We start from the raw sequence: 22,810 nt of genomic DNA, 5'->3' as shown, positions 1-22,810 counted from the left end.
CTCTACCCTTAGTGCCAGGTTAGTGATGCTTTCTTTTCTGACCCCATAGTCAAAGTTTCAGAGGAGTAGCCGTATGAGTCTGCATCCACAGAAACAATGAGGAGTCCGGTGGCACCTTAAAGACTAACAGATTTAGTTGGGAATAAGCTTTTGTGGGTAAAAAACCCCACATCTGAAGAAGTGGGTTTTACCCACGAAAGCTTAGGCCCAATTAAATCTGTTAGTCTTTAAGGTGCCACCAGACTCCTCGTTTTTTTATAGTTAAAGTTGTAGGACAGTTCCCATTATAAGCCCCATATTGCACCTCCCCACTCTGTAATTTTTATTGAAACTGTCTGCGTGTCTCAGATTTTTTTAAAGTTTGAGTTAATCAGACATTTTGGGGATATGAAACAAACAAGTGAGCTTTTCATTCTTCAAGCAATCTAACTTTAAAGATGTGTATTTCACAAATCACTTGGTCTAGAAACAGCAAGTTTGGGGCTTTTTTCTTAGGATTTGTCCTCAATGTTCAAATAAGTTTTTCCTTCCCCTAATGAGGTGAATAATTTGAGTTGTATCTGAAAATTAACACCTCTGGGAGCTGTGCAAAATATGAGCAGAACTACAAAACTTCGCTTGCTTCAAGGATCTTAGAAACTTGGCTCATGAATTTGGCAAATCTTGTAAATCCCTGGAGGGAGGAAGCTGTTCAGGCATAGGAAAATCCATACAATTTTTAATGCAACAAATTATGCAGTGAAGTTCATAAGTTTAGAGTCTTCAGAGAAACAGTTATGCACCAGAAAGACTAGAGGAATATTTGAACTTCATAAAAACAAGCATCAACATGATATTTTAGATATATTACAATTGTGCTATTCATCAAAACTGAGAACCACCAAGGAAATCCCAAACAAAAATTAAGACAGCTAAGGTTGAAAACATCTTCCTTAAACAAAGAAAACCTCAGCCGAACACTGTAGTTTTAAGATGGTCAGGATATACAGAGCTAGGGTTCCACTAGCAATTAGTTCCATCCGCCACACATGTACCCAACTTCTCTCTGTGCCTCTGATTTCCTTACACCGCATATTGTATTTCTACATTCCTAAAAATGAACCACTTACTTCCATTACATCACCCTATACTCTAAATACTAATGGGCATACAACTCTTTACATAGGGTCATCTACACCAGTGCTACTCAAAGTGGGGTCCGCGAGCCATCGGCTGCTGGTCCGCGCGCACATTGGGAAAAAAAAAATTGCCAGTCCCCCACAGATAGCTTGAGAAGCACTGGTCTACACAACCAGAGCAGCTAGATCTTGCTCACTTGCCTTCCACATCTGGTTTGTCCATCCCAGAATTTAATCTTCCCTAGTTAAAACCATATCTATCTTACCTCTTTACAATTCTTTGGTAACAATGATGAGCATCCCTTCATACGTACTCCTCCATGGGTGCTCCAGCACTGGAGCACCCACAGAAAAAAATTAGTAGATACTTAGCACTCACTGGCAGCAAAGCTCCTCCCTCCCCCCAGCGCCTCCTGCCCTGAAGCCCTGCTGATCAACTCCTCCCCCCTCCCTCCCAGTACCTCCTGCACACTGCGATCAGCTGTTCTGCAGCATGCAGGTGGTGCTGGGAGGGAGGGGAGGAGCAGGGATGGGGCGCGCTCGGGGGACGACGCAGACCAGGGGTGGGAAGAGACAGAGCGGAGGTGGGGTCTTGGGGGGAAGTGGGAGCATGGGCCTGAAGTGGGGGTGGGGGAGCGGGGTTCAAGTACCCTCCAGGTAGAGAGGAAGTCAGAGCTTATCCGCTCTTCACATTTTACATGCCTACTCTGATATTTTCTTTACAAAACGTCCAGGTAACTTTTCCTTCAACCAACATCAGGCACTGTACTACCTTGAGGATTTCATACAGCACCATCATAACTGTAACTTTCACTCTTAATGGCCGGAACCTCCTCCCTAGTATAATCTGTTGCACCTTCTGAACTGGGAGTCTCACTATCCAGCACCACACATTGATTGGCACTTTGCCTTTGTTCTGCCATGAAAGTTCAGAGGGTGGTTTCCTGCTGCCTTCCCTCTGGTTTGTGGCTGCCATTGGTTAACTCCCTGATTTAACTCTTCCAACTTTTGATGGCATTTCCTCCATCAGGCTCCCAATGCAAGATAGATATATGTGGAGTCTCGGAGCTGTAGGGGAATACTAGGGGTCATTTCATGATGATGGATGAATGCACAGTATACTTACTATTCAGGATCTGAGAAAATAAGATAAATGTGACCCCATTTTTTTTTCCAATCTAAGGAGACATAAAAGTGTATTTGGAGATAACCCAATCAGTGACAGAATTATTACAATTCTTCCTTGAACCAACCCCTTCAACATGTTAATCACACAGGTTTGCACTCCTACAAAAGCAGCTAGTGACAATGTGATCAGTGAGTTCTATGAACAGCTTGAAAAGACATTAAAATACCAAGCAGAAGATATCTCCCTTATAGGGGGGGACCTGAATGCAAAAGTTGGAATTGTAAGATCTCAAAAAGAAGTAGTGGGAAACAATAGTCTGGGTTTACAAAAATTAGAGGAGAGGAAGGTATTTAATTGAATTCTGGTGCTCTAATCACCTGGTCATTACAAAACACCATCTACACCCAACATGCCAGATGCATATACAGATGGAGGTCATCTGATAGTATGACAAAGAACAAATAGACTATGTAATGATACAGCAATGCTGGAGCTCAAGTGTCCAATGAATAAAGACTTCTAATCAATCCTGAAATGGAATTGGTGAATATATAACGAAAATGAAGCCAGGGAAAGCACCAAGGGCACATGACATACCAGCAAGTCTGACTGGTGACTGCAGGATTGATCTCACGTGGAAAATTTGCAGCAATGTATGGATGACTAGAAATTGGCAGAAAGACTTCCATCGTCTAATCATTCTGCCCTTACCAAAGAAAGGAGATACAACAGAGTATAGTAACACTTATATCATCTCTTGGATTTTGCATGCGAGCAAAGTTTTGCTCTACATAATCCGGATTGCGTTAAGTGAATGATAGAAACAGAACTACCACCACAAGATGGATTCAGAGAGGGACAAGACACACGTGATCAAATTGTGAACACATCATCGAAAAAACACAGGGAATACATTCACCCACTGATCATGTGTTTCACTGACTACTCAAAAGTACCCAATACTGGCTCACAGGACTGTCTTTGGAAGATACTATAGAGTAATGTTGTAGTCCTGTCAGTCCCAGTATATTAGAGACAAGGCTGGTGAAATAATCTCTTATTAGACCAACTTCTATTGGTGAAAGAGACAAGCTTTTGAGCTACACAGAACTCTTCTTCAGGTCTGTGAAAGTACTAAGAGGATACTGACAGATACAGGGATTCCAAAGAACCTTACTGAACTCATCACAACTGCCTACTCTCAACAATAGACCACAGCATGAACAGCAACAGGTGACAGCGAGTGGTTTTCTACTGGGCAGGGAGTGAAACAAGATATATTCTGTCCCTAAGTCTTTTCAACACGTAACAGAATTTATTATGAGACAAACCCTGGAAGGTTTTGATAAAGCAGAAGGAGCTGGGATTTCCTCCTAACTGACCTTAGACACGCTGATGACATGACTGTAACACTGAGTCAGTGAGGGTTAAACAACCAGCAGGCTAAATGACCTAAAGATCAATCTTTAAGAACATAATAGGGAAGTATTGAAATGGTAAACTGGGCCATTTCTTATAGATGGTTATCAAAGCCACATTAAAGTAGACTAAATTCTTTGAAATGCAAACCTGTATTATCAGAGAATTAGAAGTAAATACTAATTGTATTTGTCTGTGTTTAACTATATCTTGTTAGATGTTAAAGTGATCTAATCAGCTTGTAGATGCTAAAACTTCCTTTTCCGTCTGTTACTATATTCTATTGATTCAGAGATCAAAAAATATTAACCACATTCAGGCCTTGTCTACACTACAGGGGAAATTCGATCTAAGCTGCGTAATTTAAGTTACCTGAATAGCATAACTCAAATTGATGCATCTTAGATCTACTAACCGCGGGGTCCACGCTACGCAATGTTGACAGGAGATGCTCTCCCGTCGACTCCCCCTACTCTTCTCGATCGACCGGAGAGCGATCTGCAGTTGATTTAGCGGGTCTTCACTAGACCCGCTAAATCAACCACCGATGCATCGATCACCACTCATCCATCCCCCAGTAAGTGTAGACAAGCCCTTAGATGTAACTTGGGCATAATATCATTGTCTTTATTTCTCTTTGAAGTTTGTAGTAAGCTGTCTGTGAACCTTTGAATAGTTAATTGCCTGTGCTAATCAATCCAACTAATTACTTGTGTGTACATAAGAAATAGGAACGGACTTCAAAGCAAAAATGTACATTATTCTTCACCTATTCTTCTGCAATTTCTCATGGAAAAATTTTAACAGACTCTGCACATGGACTGCCTATTGGACTATAACCTATGCAACTGATTCTGGAAAAACTTTTTACAACTCAGCAGCTCACCATCGCTGCTATGAAACTGACCTAAGAACTTCATTCATATCTGTATGTATAATGATCTTTTAACCACAAAAACTCTTTTTTGTTTTAATAAGTCTTAGATTAGTTAATAAGAATTGGCTGTAAGCATGCATTTGGGTAAAATGTGAAATAGTCATTGACCTTGTGGGTATTGTGTCCGATCTCTTGAGATTAGTAAACTTTATATATGATGAATAAGATTTGAAGTAATCCTCACCATATTTGACTTGGGTGTCTGGGTGGGAGCCCACGGCTGAATTGCTTTAGGGGAGCTGTGTTTTTGGCTTCTGGGTAACCAGTAAGGTGTTGTAGAAGCTGTTTTGCTGCTGGCTTGGTGAATGTAATTATTAGAATAAACCACCATTCTGGGGATCGTCTAGCCCATTCTTTGAAGTTTGTCCTGATTGAGCAATCTCAGTGAAGCCCCTCCAGAAACCACGGTCACAATGACGCTCTTTGGTACAACTATTGATGGAACGCAATGATTGTTGGCGTCTGCAAAGGACAGTTAGTGAGGAATAGGGACGATCCCTGAATACGCGAAACATGATTAACAAAACCAGGATACAAGCAGACACAACTGTCAGTCAAGTTGTAGAGGAAGTAGATGAATTCAATTATCTGGGATCATACATATCCAACCAGAGAAAGAATTCCAAAGAAATCAGAAGATTAGGAATGACTCGCTCAGCCAAGCCTCCCTCATGAATATGTGGAAAAACCATGGCATCATGAAATGTACAAAGGTTCAATTGGTGAAAAGCTTAATTTTCTCAGTGGCAAACTATGGAGGTGAATCATTAGAAATTAATACTGCTGACAAGAAGAAAATTGAAGCCTTAGAAATGTAGTGCTGCTGACAAAGACTCGAGTATCTCCTGGACAGAAAATTAGATGAATGCTTACATTAGCAGCATTACTGGGGAGAACAAGACCGTGTTGTAAGAAGTCAACAGGCACAAACTTATGTAATCTGGTCACTTCAGGCACAGAGATGGAAATAACCTTGAGCAAACTGTCATGGCAGGAATGGTGACAGGTCATTGTAGTAGAGGATGACAAGCGAGAAGATGGAAAGATGGAAGGTGGCAGATTACTGGAAAATCAGCTGCTGAGTGTTGACAGCTAGCAATGGATCAAGAAGGCTTCTGAAAATTATCCTACGAGGTCATCGATATTCAGACAAGAATAAATGAGTTTTACTTACTAAAAAACCACCACATTTTCACATTTTACTTCTAGCCTGAATTCACAAGCACCCTCCACCTCTGGTCACCATTCCATTACAGGCCAGAAATGGCAATTTAAGTTGGCCACTTCACTATACAGACAAGAACTACTATAATCAAGCATCTTTTTTATGCATGTTTGCAATCCTGGCACTCACGTAAAAGCTAAAGCTAAATACCTACCCTGACCCCATCCATTCCATAAACACTGTTTGCAGACCCTACTGACCCTTACCATTCCAGGGAGGACAAGGGCAGCTGACATACATACACATCGCATTACTTTTTTCATTGGTCATTTTAAAATGTTAAACTACTTTAAAACAAAACCAGGAAAACTTCTCTGTATTGCTATGAAGATTATACACAGAGGGGTGGAGTATGAAAACAGAGTTAAGATGTTTATGGAATTTCAACTTTGAACTCCCTGACTTTCAAATATTTATTTTTTTTTAACATTCTAATAAGGGCTTTTAGTTTAACAGGTGCATATTGTGTATTTTTATACACAACACCATCTCAATGGGTTTTTGTGGATGAAAAACTCTACCCAAAGGATCAGTTTACTGAAGGAAATCTGCCTTTACCTCGGAATACCATATTTGTTGTGACTGACTTTTCAGACGACCAATTGTAAAACATGCCGATTTTGACTGTCTACATTAGCAATTTCACAACTGTAATTCACCATTGGTGGAAGCTGTAGTGTAAACAGGACTCAGGTGTTTATACCACTGTGTGGTACCAGCTGTGAATTATGGCTATAAAGTGTTTGCTAGTGTAGATAAGGCTTCAAAGTCACTACAAGCAACACCATCCTGAGAAGCAGGCACTGAGCTATATACAAAGGGGTTATACACAGAATTACAATTCTTAATTTGAGCTGGCTGGAATAAGAAATCAGTCTGGTGTTATTTCTGCAAGCTATAGGAATCAGCATCGGCTCTGCCAAACACTCCTTGAATTTATATCTAGAAATCCACAAAACCCCACAAATTGACCACTGAACTCCAACACTGTGTGTGACAACAGTGTAGTAGAAAAGCTTATGAGGAGGTCTCGATATGTGAGAGATTACAGGATTCCAAGAAGCTATCATCTTCTGCACTCCACAGTGGGTTTTCGGTGTGTGTGGTGGAGGTGGAAAGCACGAAAGGATTACGTAATGCAGGAACAATAAGAAGCTTGCATGCCCTGTGCGCCCCCCCATCTGGAAAAACAAAGCTCTCAGTACTGTAATACATTGAGAAACAAATGGATTAGCTAAAGACGATACCTCTAGCACAGACATTAGTTGTGATAAGGACCTTCTCTTTTCCATCACGAAACCTTTGGATTACAGCTGCCCGTTGCTCAACTGTCAGCTCCCCACTCAGGACAGACACTTTGTGCCCATCCTGAGTCAGTTCCAGCGATAACCATTTGGCATTTCTACGAGTCTAAAAACAAATGCAGGAAGTAAGTACATGAGATAAAATCTCCTTGGGTGTGACCATATTCCCTCCCCTTTCAATCACTTGTAACCATCTTATGTATTCCCTAAAATACGTTATTCCTTTTCTTTATGGCATTTCAGAGGAGCGTCTGGCTGGCTCTTCACAGGCAGACCCTGCAGGCTCACAGTCCAAGTCCCACTAGCACACCATAAGTTTTTCTGGGAGCTCACTCAGGCCCCACTATTTGAGAAATACTGTATATAGGGAGATGTCCATGGATTTTGCTCTAAGGCTATTTCTGTTCCTAAAAGGAGCAAAAGTGGTTACTGAAACCAGCTGGAAAACAAAAAATTAGTTAAAGCTATGGACCACATCTATAGACCAAACGGAGACAAATGGAATTAGGATGGCTTCAGGAAAGATTTAGCTGAATACAAGGGAATGGTAGTGGCCTACTGTTTAGCCAAGACAGAACTAGCATGAATTCCACTTAAACAGGATGTATTCAGCTGGTGCTAAGTGTTTAATACGGTGAAATTCTGAACCCTCGCCTTTAAATACAGTAGATTAGAGAACTAAAGTTCCAATAAAGAAATTGTGTCTTGGATTCTTGTGTGCATGCATGTACACAGACACACACACGTCACTGCATTACATTTAAACAACCTGAAGTGTTTGCTCATCAAAATTGCCCTACACAGAGGTTGGTGTTTTTTTGTTTTTTTTTTTAAATACTACAACATTAAGTAGTTGAATTTAGAAAACACAAAGATTAAAAGCCTCATTTCTGTTTGTTTCCTTTAATTCTTTTATGCAGGTTTCCAGATGGTTTTCTAGTCTCTTCCCCTTTCACCAAAACCAGGGAGGGAAAGATTTTCTCTGGGATCTGCTGTGAGAGCTGGGTGCAGCCAGTCTTACACAGGAGCCTGGAGGAAGAAACTGGTTAGGAGCTGATGATAGGTTTCCTGACAACACAATATAGGTCAGGACTCCAAAAGGACAAAAATTGGGCCAACAACAGCAGGTGAAATAGACAAAGAGCAGTTGGTGTAACGGAATCCTGCTGGGGGGCTCTGACTTATCTGTAACCTCTCAGTATACCTATTGTAATAATGTGTGTGTTGGCAGAGAGCCAGGGTGGGAAAAGTCAATTGGCACCAAATGTAATAAGGGGCAGGAAACTAGAGAGGCTAATGACAATTCATCCAGCCCTTTCAGAACACAGGTTCGGACAGTGTAGTCTGACAGAGCGAGTGATTCAGCATTCCCAATGTTCATGAACACAAAGGGTGAAGTTCAGTTGATTGCTCTAAACCAGAGAACTTTAAGAGTAAGTGCACATGGCCTGTTGGATCCTGGAGTAAGAACACGAATAGGGCCCTACCAAATTCATGGCCCATTTTGGGCAATTTCATGGTCATAGGATTTTAAGAGTCATAAATTCCACTCTTTCAGCTATTTAAATCTGAAATTTCATGGTGTTGTAATTGTAGGGGCCCTAACCCAAAAAGGAGTTGTGTGTGTGTGTGGGGGGGGGAAGGGTTTGCAAGGTTATTGCGGGGGGGGGGGGGGTTGTGGTACTGCTACCCTTACTTCTGCGCTGCTGTTGGTGGTGGCACTGCCTTCAGAGCTGGGCAGCTGGAGAGCGGCAGCTGCTGGCTGGGAGCCCAGCTCTGAAGGCTGAGCCGCCACCAACAGCAGCAGCATGGAAGTAAGGAGGGCACGGTGTGGTATTGCCACCCTTACTTCTGGTCTGCTGCTGGCAGGGCGCTGCCTTCAGAGCTGGGCCACCCGGCCAACAGCCACCGCTCTCCAGCTGCTCAGCTCCAAAGGCAGCACAGAAGTAAGGGTGGCAATACCGCGATCCCCCTAAAATAACCTTGTGACACCCCCCCACAACTCCCTTTTGGGTCAGGGCCCCCAATATGAGAAACGCTAGTCTCCCCCGTGAAATCTGTATAGTTTAGGGCAAAAGCACACAAAAGGCCAGATTTCATGCTCCGTGATGCTTTTTTCATGGCCACGAATTTGGTAAGGCCCTAAACATGAAGTATAGTGAGAAACCATGTTTAGGATATGTATGCTCAGAATAAAGAACTGGGTACCAGTTCTTTAAAAACAGCTATATAATGTGGCTTAATTGTAAGCAGAAAAGGAGTACTTATGGCACCTTAGAGACTAACCAATTTATTTGAGCATAAGCTTTTGTGAGCTACAGCTCACTCCGATGAAGTGAGCTGTAGCTCACAAAAGCTTATGCTCAAATAAATTGGTTAGTCTCTAAGGTGCCACAAGTACTCCTTTTCTTTTTGCGAATACAGACTAACACAGCTGTTACTCTGAAACCTGTTAATTGTAAGTGTCTTTGTGGAATCCAGAGTAATATGCTTCATCTACTGCTGGGAGAGATGTAAAATAATACTATTTTTGAAAGATTACTACAGTCAGGAGTGAAACTGAACAAACATTCTATAAAAGGTCTGACCCAGGTCAGCCACCAAGCAAGCCTGAAGAGCCTGTGGTGGTTCTGGGCTCCGTTGCCTGCCACCGCTTCCCTCTCTTCAATTATAAGCTTAGGAGCCCAGCTGCCTCTGTGGTGAGCCCATGCACGGCACCTCTCAATTGAATTGTTTCATGTTCTAGCATGCAATGGGATCTTGGGCATTGCAAATCCCAGATACTCAAGAGTGAGATACGTGGTGCCAAAGAGTCCACTGCATACCGAAGCATGCAGGAAATTGATGTAGAAGTCACACAAGAACCCAGCAAAGATGCAACTGGGACTCTTGATAATCTTTTGAGTACAGAACACAGAAAAGCATCAGGGTACATCTACACTGCAGCTGGGCGATGTAAATCCCTGCTCGGGTAGACAGACCTGCGCAAGCTTTGATTCAGCTAGTGTGCTAAAAATAGCAGTGTGGCCACAGCAGCACAAATGGCGTTGGCTAGCTACCTGAGCATGTACCCAAGGTCTCAGATGGGATTGTACCTGGGCAGCTAGCCTGAGCTGCTGCGGCCACAGTGCTTTTAGTGTACAAGCTCAATCAAAGACTGTGCATTCTACCTGCAGCTGGAGGAGTAATTCCCAGCTTGGTGTAGACATCCCTCAAAGGTAAGAGGAGTCATGGTGGGCAGAGTTGTAGGAGTCTGGAGGAAGGGTGTGTGTAGTGTACAGGAACGCGTATTGAGAAGTATTCCTCAAATTATATCCCATTGATAAAAGCCCTCTTGCATTGCCCATAAGAAAACTCCTTATTCTGTTGATATCAGCATTGAAAGATGGGTCATTTTTTACTGTAATTTCTATGAAAACAGTAATCTGGCTCTTTTACTGCACGAGTAACAGCGACAGGAGAGCTTTACCTGACAGAAGATGATAGCCTGGCCAACAGTGATGCTCCCATAGATATTGCACAGGGCCTTGTATTTATCTTGTTTATTCTCACACAGAAAGTAGTACTGCCTGATATTGGTCAAGGTCATCTCCTCTCGGCGGAGTTTAATTATGTTGGGGTCAGGGATGATCTGCTCAGCAAACCGCAACACGGCATCCTCAAAGGTTGCTGAGAAGAGGAGCATCTGACAATCCTGTGATAATGTTCTAGAAGAGAAAGGCTAGTAAATTGTGCGGTGTTATCATCGGATAACAGCCTCAAGCCACAATACCTTCACATTCCTGTGCCAACACTCCTTTCCTTATGATTAAGAATTTTTTCCATCCATTCCAGGGATCGTCTAAGGTGACAAGTGGTTTATCACAGTGTGATATTTCCATGCAATCAAGTTACATGGAAGAAGCAGAGATCCATCAACAGAACAGATCATAAGAGCCCTGCTGTAATGTTAACAAGCTCTTAGGGTATGTCTACACTGCATGTGGCAGCAACCCTCCCAGCCTGGGTCCACTGACTTGTGTTAGCAGGGCTCACCTTAGCACACTAAAAATAATGGTGTGAACATTGCTTTGAAACTGTGGCATGGGTTGTAGCTCAAGCTCTCAAGTCTGAGGGAGATGGGGGGACTGATAATGCACATAAAGCAATGTTAATTTTAGATCAAGTTTATAAGAACAGCAGATAAAACAGTAGTGCTCACGTAGGCTTCCAAGTCAAAGGTTCATGAAATGGGAAATTTCCAGCACTCTTTCCTTTAACATTCAAAGGAATTCATCATCTCAACTGTAAGAGAATTTGGAGGGTTCCAGGCTGATTTTAAACACAACTTTAAACAAGTTTACTGAGAAGCCAATTTTTTTTCCAATTTCCTTTTGACCAAATGCTCTGAAAGTACCAAATCTGAAGCCACCTCCATAGGAAGCGCGCATAAATAAGGAAGGTAGACTCAACCACTTTTTAAGTCATGCTTTAAGGAGGCTTCTCTGTAGCTTCCCCTTCAAGTACATCTGATTAGGACAGTATTTTATGTAAAGTTTTTTCAGCGGTGGTTTAGCTAAAACTATTACTCAGAGATATAAACTGATTTGCAAGTTAGAACTGAGAATTTTGAAAACTAAACCATTATTTACTCTGCCTTCAGCATTCAGAATTACCTCTGAATGCGAACACTCTGGTCTAAGAAGCCCTGTGTGTCAATCATAACATCCGCTTCATCCAGCACAAACACCGAGATCTTCTTTACATCCAGCAGCCTCAATTTGAAACACCAGTCTAGGACAGTCCCTGGGGTTCCAATTATTATCTGTTCTTCAATCTTGGTACCTCTTGGAACTGAGAGACAGAAAAGTTAAATTAGCCTTTATCTCAAAAGTGGGGGGGCGGGGGGAGTCTGCAGGGTGATCTCCCATCTACATGCAGTCAGTGGCCTGTGCTGCCCACTGCTATGCTGGAACCTCCACATTTATTTATTGACAAATTAAATTTGTAGAATTTTAAAATACTGCGTGTAGAATTTTTATATTTCTGGCACAGAATTCCCTCAGGAGTAAAAATGGGATCCTCTGTCTTGACTGGGGCCTCTAGAATATAAATGTTACATGATACCAACACTAACATTGATTATTCCCACATCTACTGAGAAAAGTGAATCACACATACTTCTATTCCCTCGGACAGCATATGTAACTCTGATGTTGACACAAAGTTTTCCCATCTTCTCAACCACTTGTCCAGTCTGCACAGCCAGCTCATAGGTCGGAGCTAAACAGAGGCACTTTCAGATAGAGAAGTGAGAAAGACATTATACAGCAGCAGATATAGAAGCAATCTATAAGCTGCATTGTTTTAAATCAGATTAAGCGAATGAAATGGAAGGTGTTGTGCAACTGATGCAGCACTTAGTAAAAATCAGTGCAATAAAATAAATACATTAAACTACCATCCCATCCTATGGGAGTCTCACAGGTCGCACAAACATCAACCATTTTGGACTCAGCTGCACTGATGGTAGCAGCAGTGAGAAATTTTAGGGGGAAAGGAGACTAGAAACTAGAGAAGGAAATAATGAACATAATAAAAATTCTAGATATCATATCAGGAAGAAACAAACCAATGCAGCTGTCCTTGTGCAGAAAGAGACTCCCGGGATGAGGTCCACCAACACTTGGAACCTCTCCTGCGGCAAAAACGTACTGGCGCAGGTGGAGTCGAGTACCGCCCCGATGAATTCTATCCTCTGCATCGGAACTAACGTTAACTTATTGTCATTTACCAGCAGGCCCAAGGATTGGCTCGTGGCCTGCAGCACCGCAACATCCCTTTGGACTTGGGATGTGGAGCAGCCTTTGACGAGCCAGTCGTCGAGATATGGCTAGATCTGGATGCCCTGACGTCAGAGGTAAGCAGCTACTACTGACATGCACGTGGTAAACATCCTCGGTGCTGTTGCAAGGCCGAATGGGAGGACCGCAAACTGATAGTGGTCAGGTCCCACCGCGAATTGTAGGAAGCGTCTGTGACCTTGAAAGATCGTTATGTGGAAATATGCGTCCTTCAAGTTGAGAGCAGCACACCAGTCTCCCGGACCCAGGGAGGGGATGAGGCGAAGGAGACCATGCGGAACTTCAATTTCTTTAGGTATTTGGTGAGGTCTCGCAGGTTCAGAATGGGCCGTAGACTGCCCTTGACCTTTGGGATTAAAAAGTACCGGGAATAGAACCCCTTGTTCCTGTGCTCATGAGGAACCTCTTCCACCACAGCCAACTGCAGCAGTCCTTCTACCACCTGCATGAGGAGACTCATGAGAGGGGTCCCTGAAGAGGGACAGGGAAGCGGGTTGGGGGGGGGGAGAAAACTGGAGGGTATAACCCTGCGCCACTGTATTGAGGACCCAGCGAACCGAAGTTACGGTGGTCCATGCCAGGAGGAAGAATGAAAGGTGGTTTGAGAAAGGCGGGAAAGATGGATCCTGGGTATAGGCCGGTAGGTCACCCTCGGGCACACCCTCAAAATGCTCGCTTGCCCCCCTGCTTATTGCAGGTCGAGCCCGATTGGGCAGAGGGTGGTGGCGCAGGTGGTGATTGTAGCCCCTTGTCTTTTTGTGGGGCGGCTCGTGCCGGGGTTGCCTCCCTTGGCCCTGAGATGGCTGCAGTTTGAACCGTTTATGGGTTGGACTGGGGACGTACAGCCCTAGAGTTCTCAGGGTAGTGCAGGCGCCTTTTAGCCCATGCAGCTTACTGTTGGTCTGTTCTGCAAATAGGACCTGGACGTCAAAGGGGAGGTCCTACATTAACTGCTGAGCCTCAGTCAACAGGCCGGAGAGGAGCAGCCAGGATGCTCGCCGCATGGAGATGGCCGAGGCCATGGTGCGAGCCACAGAGTCCACCGTTTCTGAAGCTGCCTGGAAGGCTGCTCCTGCCATAGCCGTGCCCTCCTCGAGGATCACCCAGAATTCTTTCCTGGACACTTCGGGAAGTAAGGCCTCGAATTTGGCCATGATGTGCCACATGTTATAGTTGTAGCGTCCAAGTAGGTCTTGGTGGTTGGCCACTCTCAACTGAAGGCTGGAAGATGAATAAATTTTCCGCCCAAACAGATCCAGTCTCTGAGTCTTTATTTTTGGATGTAGCCTCCCTGCCTCTCCCTCCGATTAACCGCCTCAACTACGAGGGAGTTTGGGGCCGGGTGAGTGTAGCGATATCCATGGCCTTTAGCTGGCACAAAGTATTTGCACTCAGCCCTTTTAGAAATGGAGAGCAGGGAGGACGGGGTTTGCCATAAGGCATTAATAATTTTCGATACCCCCTCATATAGGGGTAAAGCCACCCTAGCGGGTGCCATGCAACAAAAGATGTCAAACAGGGAGTCCAATGGCTCCTCTAGTTCTTTTGTCTGGAGCCCCAGGTTAGAGACGACCCGCTTCAATAGCTCCTGAAGAGCCTTGGCGTCATCTTGTGGAACAGGGTGAGGGGGACCCATAATAGCTTTGTCCGGTGACGATGAGGACGAAGCTGGAGCCAAGGGATCTACCACATCCCCTGGTGGTCCGACCGGGTACTCCCCTGGGTCCTCATGGGCCTGGGGGGCGGGGGTGGGGCCTCCACCTCTGGAGGAGAATGGGATGCTGTGGCCAATGGCGTATCCGAGGCCCCCACAACCGACCGGGCAGCCTGTGAATGTTGGGTAAACCCACAAGGGTACCATGCCGCCAGCCACTGGCCTTGGGGTCGGTTGCAGGGCTGATAATGTAGACGATACTGCCGGTGCTGGGGCTTGTCCCGCTGTCAAGGACTCCTGCTCAGCACCGGAGTCGTAACCAGAGCGGTTGCTATGGAGTGACCACGATTGGGTGGACCGGCAGCCCTCCTCTGTGCGATGCCGGCCATTATATCTTGATGTAAACCTGTCCGATACAGACGAGTCCCTCACGCGGGACCTTGGGAGCGTTCAGCGGATTGGCATCGATAATCCAGCGATCTACGCCTCACGCTGCTCAACTGGTACCAGGACCTAGAGCAGGCCAATCGTCGGGAGGATCTCCCCAACCGTGGGGATCCGTGTCTCGGCGACAGGTGTCAGTGGGTTGGTGACTGGTGGCTCCGCTCAGTCATGTGATTGGTGCCAATGCATTGAAGACACGAAGGACCGGTCTCAATGCTCATGTCGAGGGAATCGTGCCTCCATAGGTCTGCGCCAGGTCACTGATGAGCCGCACCTTGAATCCCACTGTCGGTGCCCAGGGTCAGGAGACCAAAGAGGGCTTCGCTGAGCCTGCCTCCCTACTTCCGAGGCATGACAGCTCCATGCGGGCGAGCACTGGCGGGACGTCCCCCGTGATGGGGAGTGGTGCCACTGAGGCGGGGACACACGGGGAGGTCCCAAGGCAGGTTTACCCCTGGACCAGGGTACTGCTGGAGCTGGCAGCACCGGTGGCATCAGGATCTCCTGCGCTGCCTGCAGGGCCTTGGGTGTCGATAGGACCTCTAGTTGATGGAGGCTCTTGTCAATGTCCGGTGTGGCAGGCATGGTGCAGGAAGGGCTAGACCGCTCGACTCAAGCTGGGGCCCGACTCCCTGACAGAGGTGTTGAGCTGCCCAACATGGGTCTTGGCTCTCCTCCAGCCCTCTCCTTTCCCTTACGGGAAGTGGGAGATCTTTCCCTCACAGATCTCTTCGGCTTCTTGGCCGGAACCGAGAAGGGGGGGGGAGGGGAAAATCAGTGCCAGTTTGTAGATGGCGCCAGCGGGGCGCTCCGCACCAATGCTGCAGTGCTCGGAGCCAAGTCAGACCTCTGCTCCGGAGCTGGGGTCAGCACCGATTCCATCAGGAGTGCCCTGAGACATCTGTCTCTCTCCATTTTTGTTCGGGGTTTAAAGATTTACAGATGCGACACTTGTTGCTTATGTGTCCTTCGCCTAGACCAGGGGTTCCCACAACAAATTTTTTGGTGGCCTCAGAATGCGGCCACCAACTCTTGCTGGTGGCCACTCTGACAATTTTTCCTAAAATACTTAACTTTAGGAAAAACAAAAATATGCACACATACATGTCCAAATCATTGTAATTTATCTATTTAGGTTGTGGGTTTTTTTGCAGACTCAAAAATAAATGTACAGTTGTCTATTCTTTACTGGACCTTAACAGAATAGCAACACAAATAAGGTGCTTTGAACGTTCTTGTCTTTTTTCTTGTTGTTTCTTTTGCTTTTTTGGGTGTGTGTGTTTTTTAAGACTTGCTAGCTAGAAGTAAGTCTGCTTTGAAAAGTAATATTAACAAGCATACAAATATCACCTTTCACAGCAGACTTACGCAGCCCCAGTAAGCCTGGGGCCAAATTAAGCCCTGGATGGGGAGGTGGCTACAGAGGCAGTGAGAGCCAGGAGCAATGGGGGACTGGAGGAGGCAGCGGGGGCCAGAGGCAATGTGTGTGTGTGGGGGGGGGGGGTAGAGGTGAGCTCGAGGGCCAGAGCCCACCACCGTGCAGCCAGGAAACAGAGCCCAAAGCTCCACACCCAGGGGATAGGACCTGGGGACAGAGCCCGAAATCCCGTGGCTGGAACCTGCCGTCTGCCACCCCAGGACTGAAGCCCAACGGCACCACCCCCAGGAATGTGGAGAACTCAGCGACTGCCTGCTCCTCCAGCTTGTGTATCTCCAGAGAGGGGTAAGGCCCAACCACTGCTGGTGGCCCCTGGAGGGGCCACTGCTTTGCCCACCCACCTCCTCCAAATCACTGCCCAGGAAGCTGTGGCCGCAAGAAAAGCCCATGGTGGCCGCATTTGAGAAACGCTGGCCTAGACACCTTAAACAACTAACGTGTGGGTCGCTGATGGGCATAGGCTGCTTACAATGATCACATGACAAAGTCTGGGGACCAGAACATGCCCCGTCCCTAGGCTAAGACCTGTCCAAGACCAACTAACTAAAACTAAACACTAAGGGAACTATATACACAACTATTTTACAGGAAAACGTTCGGGAAAAACATTGAACAAAGCGAAATCTAGCTGAAGTGGCAGACGTTCCAGCACAGTCACTGGTGGCAAGAAGGAACTGAGGATGGGGGGGGGGGGGGTGCCGGCAGCGCCCCTCATACCACGGCATGTGTGCGCCTCTCTAGGGGGCACCAGAGCCGGTCCCCTATGGATACCACTGAGGGAAAAAACTTCCAGTACCGGTGCATGTAGTGAGCACACACACCTACTATGGAATGGACATGAGGAAGAACTCAATAACGACACTTGAGCCAGTAAGAATATTCGTGTGAACAAGAACTTTAATTGTAAAATAAGCGACAGAAAAGAACTATCATGAACTCACAGTAATTGCTCTTCAAATGTCTCTGATTTCTCAAAACTTAAATGCAAAGTATTCAAACCTGGTATAAAGCTACAATTAGTAAACGTGCATGCTATTTTTGTAAATTATACTTTTAGATGGAGCTTTCAAAATTAATCTGAAACCATTCAACAGGTTTCTGCTCTATAATGCAAACAACTTAAGATGTAAACACATTTAAATCTGTGACAAAGCGCATCCAGACCAACAGCCTATATATCAAGTTCCAAAGCGACTGCACAACCAAGATATCCAGCATAAAGGACAGGGGTGAGACTGGAAGTGCTGGCATAAAGCAAATATAGCAGCATCACAAAACGTAAAAAGAAAATAAAAAAAACACTCAACATGAAACCGAATTCATTTTTAAAAAATGGAGTTAAAAGTAATTTCAAGTACATAGGCTGCCCCGGGTCTCCCTCTACCATAGGGTTTTACAATCATTGTGACGTTGCACTCCATATGTTTGATGGAAATATGCTTAAGAGTGTGAATATGATGTAACTGGAACACGCTTTATGCAAAAGGTCTCTTGTAAGGTATCATAACAAAGGTGATAACCTACTGAATATATTCCTCCTATTTGTATGCATGTATCGTTTTTGTATCTGAGGCTAGAAATATGAAGTATAACTCTGAGGTCCTATTGTAATTATGCAAACTGTGGGCCATTAATGGTGGTTTAGAATCTTGATGGCTCCCATTGACTAAGACAATTGATTGTAAATGGCTCTGTTTATTTGTAAACCTTCCTGTGTACATGGGGGTCAGAAGGAGGGGTCGGGACCCAGAGAGACAAAAGATTCCCACCTTGTGCCAAAGCTCTACAAGGGGGTGGAGCAGGAGAAAGGAGGCTGCTAGTCACGAGAAAGCCCCTGCTTACCACCTAAGATGTCTGCTAGAACTAACAAGGACTGTACCAGGGGAAGGACTGGGCTCAACCAAGAAAGGAGTCTAGTCTGTGAAAGAAGCTTATTGGAACATCTCTGAGGGTGAGACATTACCTGTAATCAGATTCTTAATATATTAGGCTTAGACCTGCGTGTTTTTGCTTTATTTTGCTTGGTGACTTACTTTGTTCTGTCTGTTATTACTTTAAGCCACTTAAATCCTACTTTTTATACTTAATAAAATCACTTTTGTTTATTAATAAACCCAGAGTAAGTGATTAATACCTGGGGGAGCAAACAGCTGTGTATCTCTATCAGTGTTATAGAGGGCAGACAATTTATGAATTTACCCTGTATAAGCTTTACACAGAGTAAAATGGATTTATTTGGGGTTTGGATCCCATTGGGAGCTGGAGGCAGGCAACTTGCTGAGCCATTTTCAGTTAAATCTGCAGCTTTGGGGGCATGGACCAGACCCTGGGTCTGTGTTGCAGCAGGCTAGCATGTCTAGCTCAACAAGACAGGGTTCTGGAGACCCAAGCTGACAGGAAAAACGAGCTCAGAGGTAATTTCAGCACGTGAGGTGACAGTCCCAAGGGGATCTCTGTGACTAACCCATCACAATCATATCTTCCTGTTTTTAAGAAAAAGTTTGTCCCCTGTAATTGCATGACAGGCCCAAACAAACAAGGGAAACTGACTACATGGATGAAGCAGTGAAAAATAATATACACAAAGTGCGGTCACACAAAGAAAATGGAAAAGAAAAGTCATTTAACTTTCCCACTACAGTGACCATAGATGGTGCAAGTAACAGTAGCAACACATTCAAACTGTGACTTTAAGCGGTTTCCCTTTAAGAAAGACAATATATTGCTATTCCTCCCAGATAACCTTAACCTTCTACCAGTATTACCTGGGGGAATTTCTCAGCACCATTAACTCTGCTCAGCATGGCCAAGACAAAAGCTGCAGTTTTTCCTGTCCCTGACTGGCTCTGTGCTATAAGATTTTGGGGTCTGCAAAACAATAAGAATTTACTCAGTTGTGTGTAGGTTTTATAATTGCAAAAACATCTGTAGTGTTGTAAGTGTACACGGTGTTCTCCCAACAGAGCGGATGTGTGCACATGGGAGGTTATATTTAAAAAGGGATTGCCTCAAGAGGTAGATTATAAGAACAGAAAGAAGATGACAGGAAATGTGTCTGAGGTATACGCAGCACAACACAAAGCACAAAACAAAATGTGGGAGACAGAGGAATAAGTACAGGAGGAAGTCAGAACAGAGATGCAGGTGAATAGGAGATTATGCAGGATCTGAAAGAAAGGACGAGTATCTCAAACTGGATATTATAAGAGACAGGAAGCCAGTGGAAGGTTGATGACTACTCCTGGTGGAATTCTGTGCCACTGCGTGTTTGCTGAATTCATGTCCCCCGCCAATATCTTTGCTTTCCCGCAGAAAAATAACTTTCTGACAGGGAAGTCCCCTACAGTGCGAGTGCGTTGTTTCCGGCGCCCTGAGCAGCCAACAGAGAGGTAAATCACTGGGAGGGAGGGGCTGAGGATGGCTCGGCCAGTGGCTCTTACCCTGTGCCACGCTCAGCTACTAGTCCTGACTGGGCTGGGGAGGACGGGACTTCCTCTTCCCCCACAAGGAGTGGCCAGGGCTGGGTCAGACCCACCCCCAGAAATCACTCTGGCTGCAGGAAGCGCCGCACCTCCCCCCTGTTTCTTGCCCCCTTGCTCCTCAGCTGTGGGGGGGGGGGGGGGGGGAGGAGAGGTCATTGTATTGGGAACTGCTCTCCCATCAGCCCAACCCCCATGTATTCAGATCCACCTAATACCCAGATTGCCCTGCCAAGCCTCACCCCTGCACCCAGAACCTCCCGAGTGACTCCCCTGAACCCGAACCCACACCCGACAAGCCTCACCCTCTTCATCTGGAACCCCCCTGCACCCAGACTCCCTAGGTGTAGCTCCAGGTACAGGCAACGGGTAGGTAGGGGCTGTGTACCAGGAGGATTGTAGCACAGGCTGCAGGGAGGGGCTGTGTCCGAGGGGATATTGCTGCTGTGGGGCCAGGTTGTGCAGGCAGCCCACATAGGGAAGCTGACCTGGATGCATAGAGCGCCTGGTGTCACTGCTCCCCCATCCCCGCCCCCCTAGGGGGGTTTGGGCCTGTCGCACACAGCAGGGCTTGCCTGGGGAGGGAGCAGGGCCAAATGGAAGGCAAAAATCTGCCCCCGACATGTGGCGCCCAAGGCTTGCAATTTGCAGGATGGCAATGCCCCCCCCCCCTCCCCAAACTACGCCATGGGAAAAACTGAATGGAATCTAGTGTGACACCAAGACATAAGGAGTCATGGAAGGAGATTAAGCACTGCAGGTACGATCAGCCAGGGAGAAGGAGAACCAGGAGCATGGGAAGAGTCTGGAGAAGACATGAGGGGCTTGCCACCCCCCCAACTGCAATCCCATAAGTAAAGCAGGACAGTTCCACACACACCTCTCCGATGCTTCCCACCTCCAACCTGGAGTGGGGTTAGAGCCAGGCAGTGCAGGGTGGCTGCTGCTCTGGCTGGTGCCAGGGAAGCTCCCCCTTCCTCCTCCTCCTGCTGGTGCTCCTCAGCTCCCGGCCCCCTTTGACTCATACAGTTGGTAAAAGCTTAATGGGCAGGGGGACCCAGCTGCGGGGCTGGAAGAGCCCTCTGGGAACAGCGACCATGGGGTGGGGGGGCCCTTCTGGGCTATCCTCTGCCTGCTCCCTGCACCCTGAGCTGTTTGCAGACTTTTTGAGCTGCCTCCGCACTTTGAGTTATAATTTTTGATTGCACCCTACCCCTCCCTCAAACCCAGACAGGCTAGGTGGACTGCTGAGGTGAGTCGGGGGTGGAGGTGGCACTCTCTCTTTGGGCCCCTCCATGTGGAGCTGGCCCTGCTCTGCCAGGCCCTGCCCCCCCAAGTCAAACTACGCCTATGACCAGAATGGCAGAGATATGAAAATAATGAACAAATGCAAATAGCATGTTTTACACCTTGTTTTGAAAGTACTCACGGGTCAGCTAGCATCATAGGAAGCGCTGTCTCCTGTATCTTGGATGGTCTGTTGAAACCCATTGCATAAATCCCCTGTAATAACTCTTTCTTCCTGTCAAACCAGGAAAAAAATCAAACTATTTACAAGCAAGTGATGAGATGCCCTAGGACAGTACTTTTCAAAACTTTTTAGACTGCGTATGCCTTTCCAAATAATGCAGTCTACCGTGTACCCCCATCTGAGATATGGTCATAACATACCTAGGATTAGATTTCCAAATCCTACTAAATAAAATGTGTTACAGGATTTTTCTCATGTCCTTTTTCTCCAGTCCGGGAACTTGATTAGGACATTCAGGCATGTGAAATTACTGATACCAGAGTATTTGTAACAAAAACAAGATTTATTAAAAGCCAAGAGAAAATGGAGTTAAAACAAAAGCAATGGTTAGCTTAACCTATCTAGCTGAACTAGATATGACATTCTCAGTTGAGTCAGAGAAAAAAAAGATGTCTAAAAAGCATGACCTGTTCTGTCTGACAGTCTCTTATCAGAGTCAGCCCCTGCTGTCAAGTCCAGAGAGATAGATAGGGTACCCCAACCACAATCCAGGGTTGCCATCCTACCTTCCAAACCAGTTTTATCCAATTACTCACACACTCAGTAGGGTTTGGGGGACTCTCTGCATTCTTTAAGAGATGGGCCACTCAGGATACAAAAAGATGCTTTACCAGTGTTTAATATCTGTCTCTCACATGTTAACCATCTTAGCTCAGGTACTGCCCCACTTGCTGTATTCAACCAATCCTCAATTCTGCCGAGGAAAGCAATTAAGTGTGACCTTTTACAATTTATTTTATGTCCCTTATCATGAAACAAATTATTGCCCAATCCATCTTCTTTTAAGAAATATAAAATATTGACCAAACCCAAAGCTCTGTCACAGGTACCACACATACTCTTGGGAGAAGGTATCACCATAAGATCTTTTGCAGCATATTATCGGCATTTTTGGTTTTAAAGCTTATGAAGACATGTTCTAACTGTTCCTTGCTGTGGCTCTAACCCAGCAGACAGAAGGAAGATTCATCTGTTGACATACCATCATTTCCTATACACCTTCAGGTTTCCCTTGGAAATCTTGCATTCAGCTCTAATCCTAATCAGGGCCTGGGTACACCACAAAAATAACCATGTTTAAACGTGGTTAGGAAATATCAGTGAAAATCCATGTTGTAATATGGTCAGATCAGAGTTTGTGTAGAAAGACTGACATGTTGTCTTAAATCATGTTTAGGAACTATTTTAGCCTATATATTTTCCAACATTAAAAACAGTTTCCAGTGTAGTTGTAGATTTTTTTTCTTGCCAGTATGGAAAAGAAAAACAAGCAAAATCTCTTTAAGGTG

At 45.5% G+C, this 22,810-nt stretch overlaps 1 protein-coding gene across 2 annotated transcripts in view; it reads right to left on the bottom strand.

Annotated features, from left to right (window-relative positions):
* Positions 1-22,810, bottom strand: part of DDX25 (DEAD-box helicase 25) — a 71,262-nt gene that overhangs the window by 37,402 nt on the left and 11,050 nt on the right. The window contains exons 5-10 of one of the 2 annotated variants that reach the window (XM_074936508.1): positions 21,420-21,512; positions 19,277-19,379; positions 12,293-12,407; positions 11,788-11,965; positions 10,602-10,839; positions 7,076-7,238 (exon numbers count right to left, since the gene is read on the bottom strand). In XM_074936508.1, coding sequence (XP_074792609.1) covers positions 7,076-7,238; positions 10,602-10,839; positions 11,788-11,965; positions 12,293-12,407; positions 19,277-19,379; positions 21,420-21,512 — 890 coding nt within the window. Of the gene's footprint in view, positions 1-7,075; positions 7,239-10,601; positions 10,840-11,787; positions 11,966-12,292; positions 12,408-19,276; positions 19,380-21,419; positions 21,513-22,810 lie in introns of those variants that run through there. The other variant, XM_074936510.1, reaches the window with a different exon arrangement.

Source organism: Natator depressus, chromosome 22 (assembly GCF_965152275.1).
Source record: "Natator depressus isolate rNatDep1 chromosome 22, rNatDep2.hap1, whole genome shotgun sequence".
NCBI lineage: Eukaryota > Metazoa > Chordata > Testudines > Cheloniidae > Natator > Natator depressus.
This window is presented reverse-complemented; position numbering and strand designations above follow the sequence as displayed.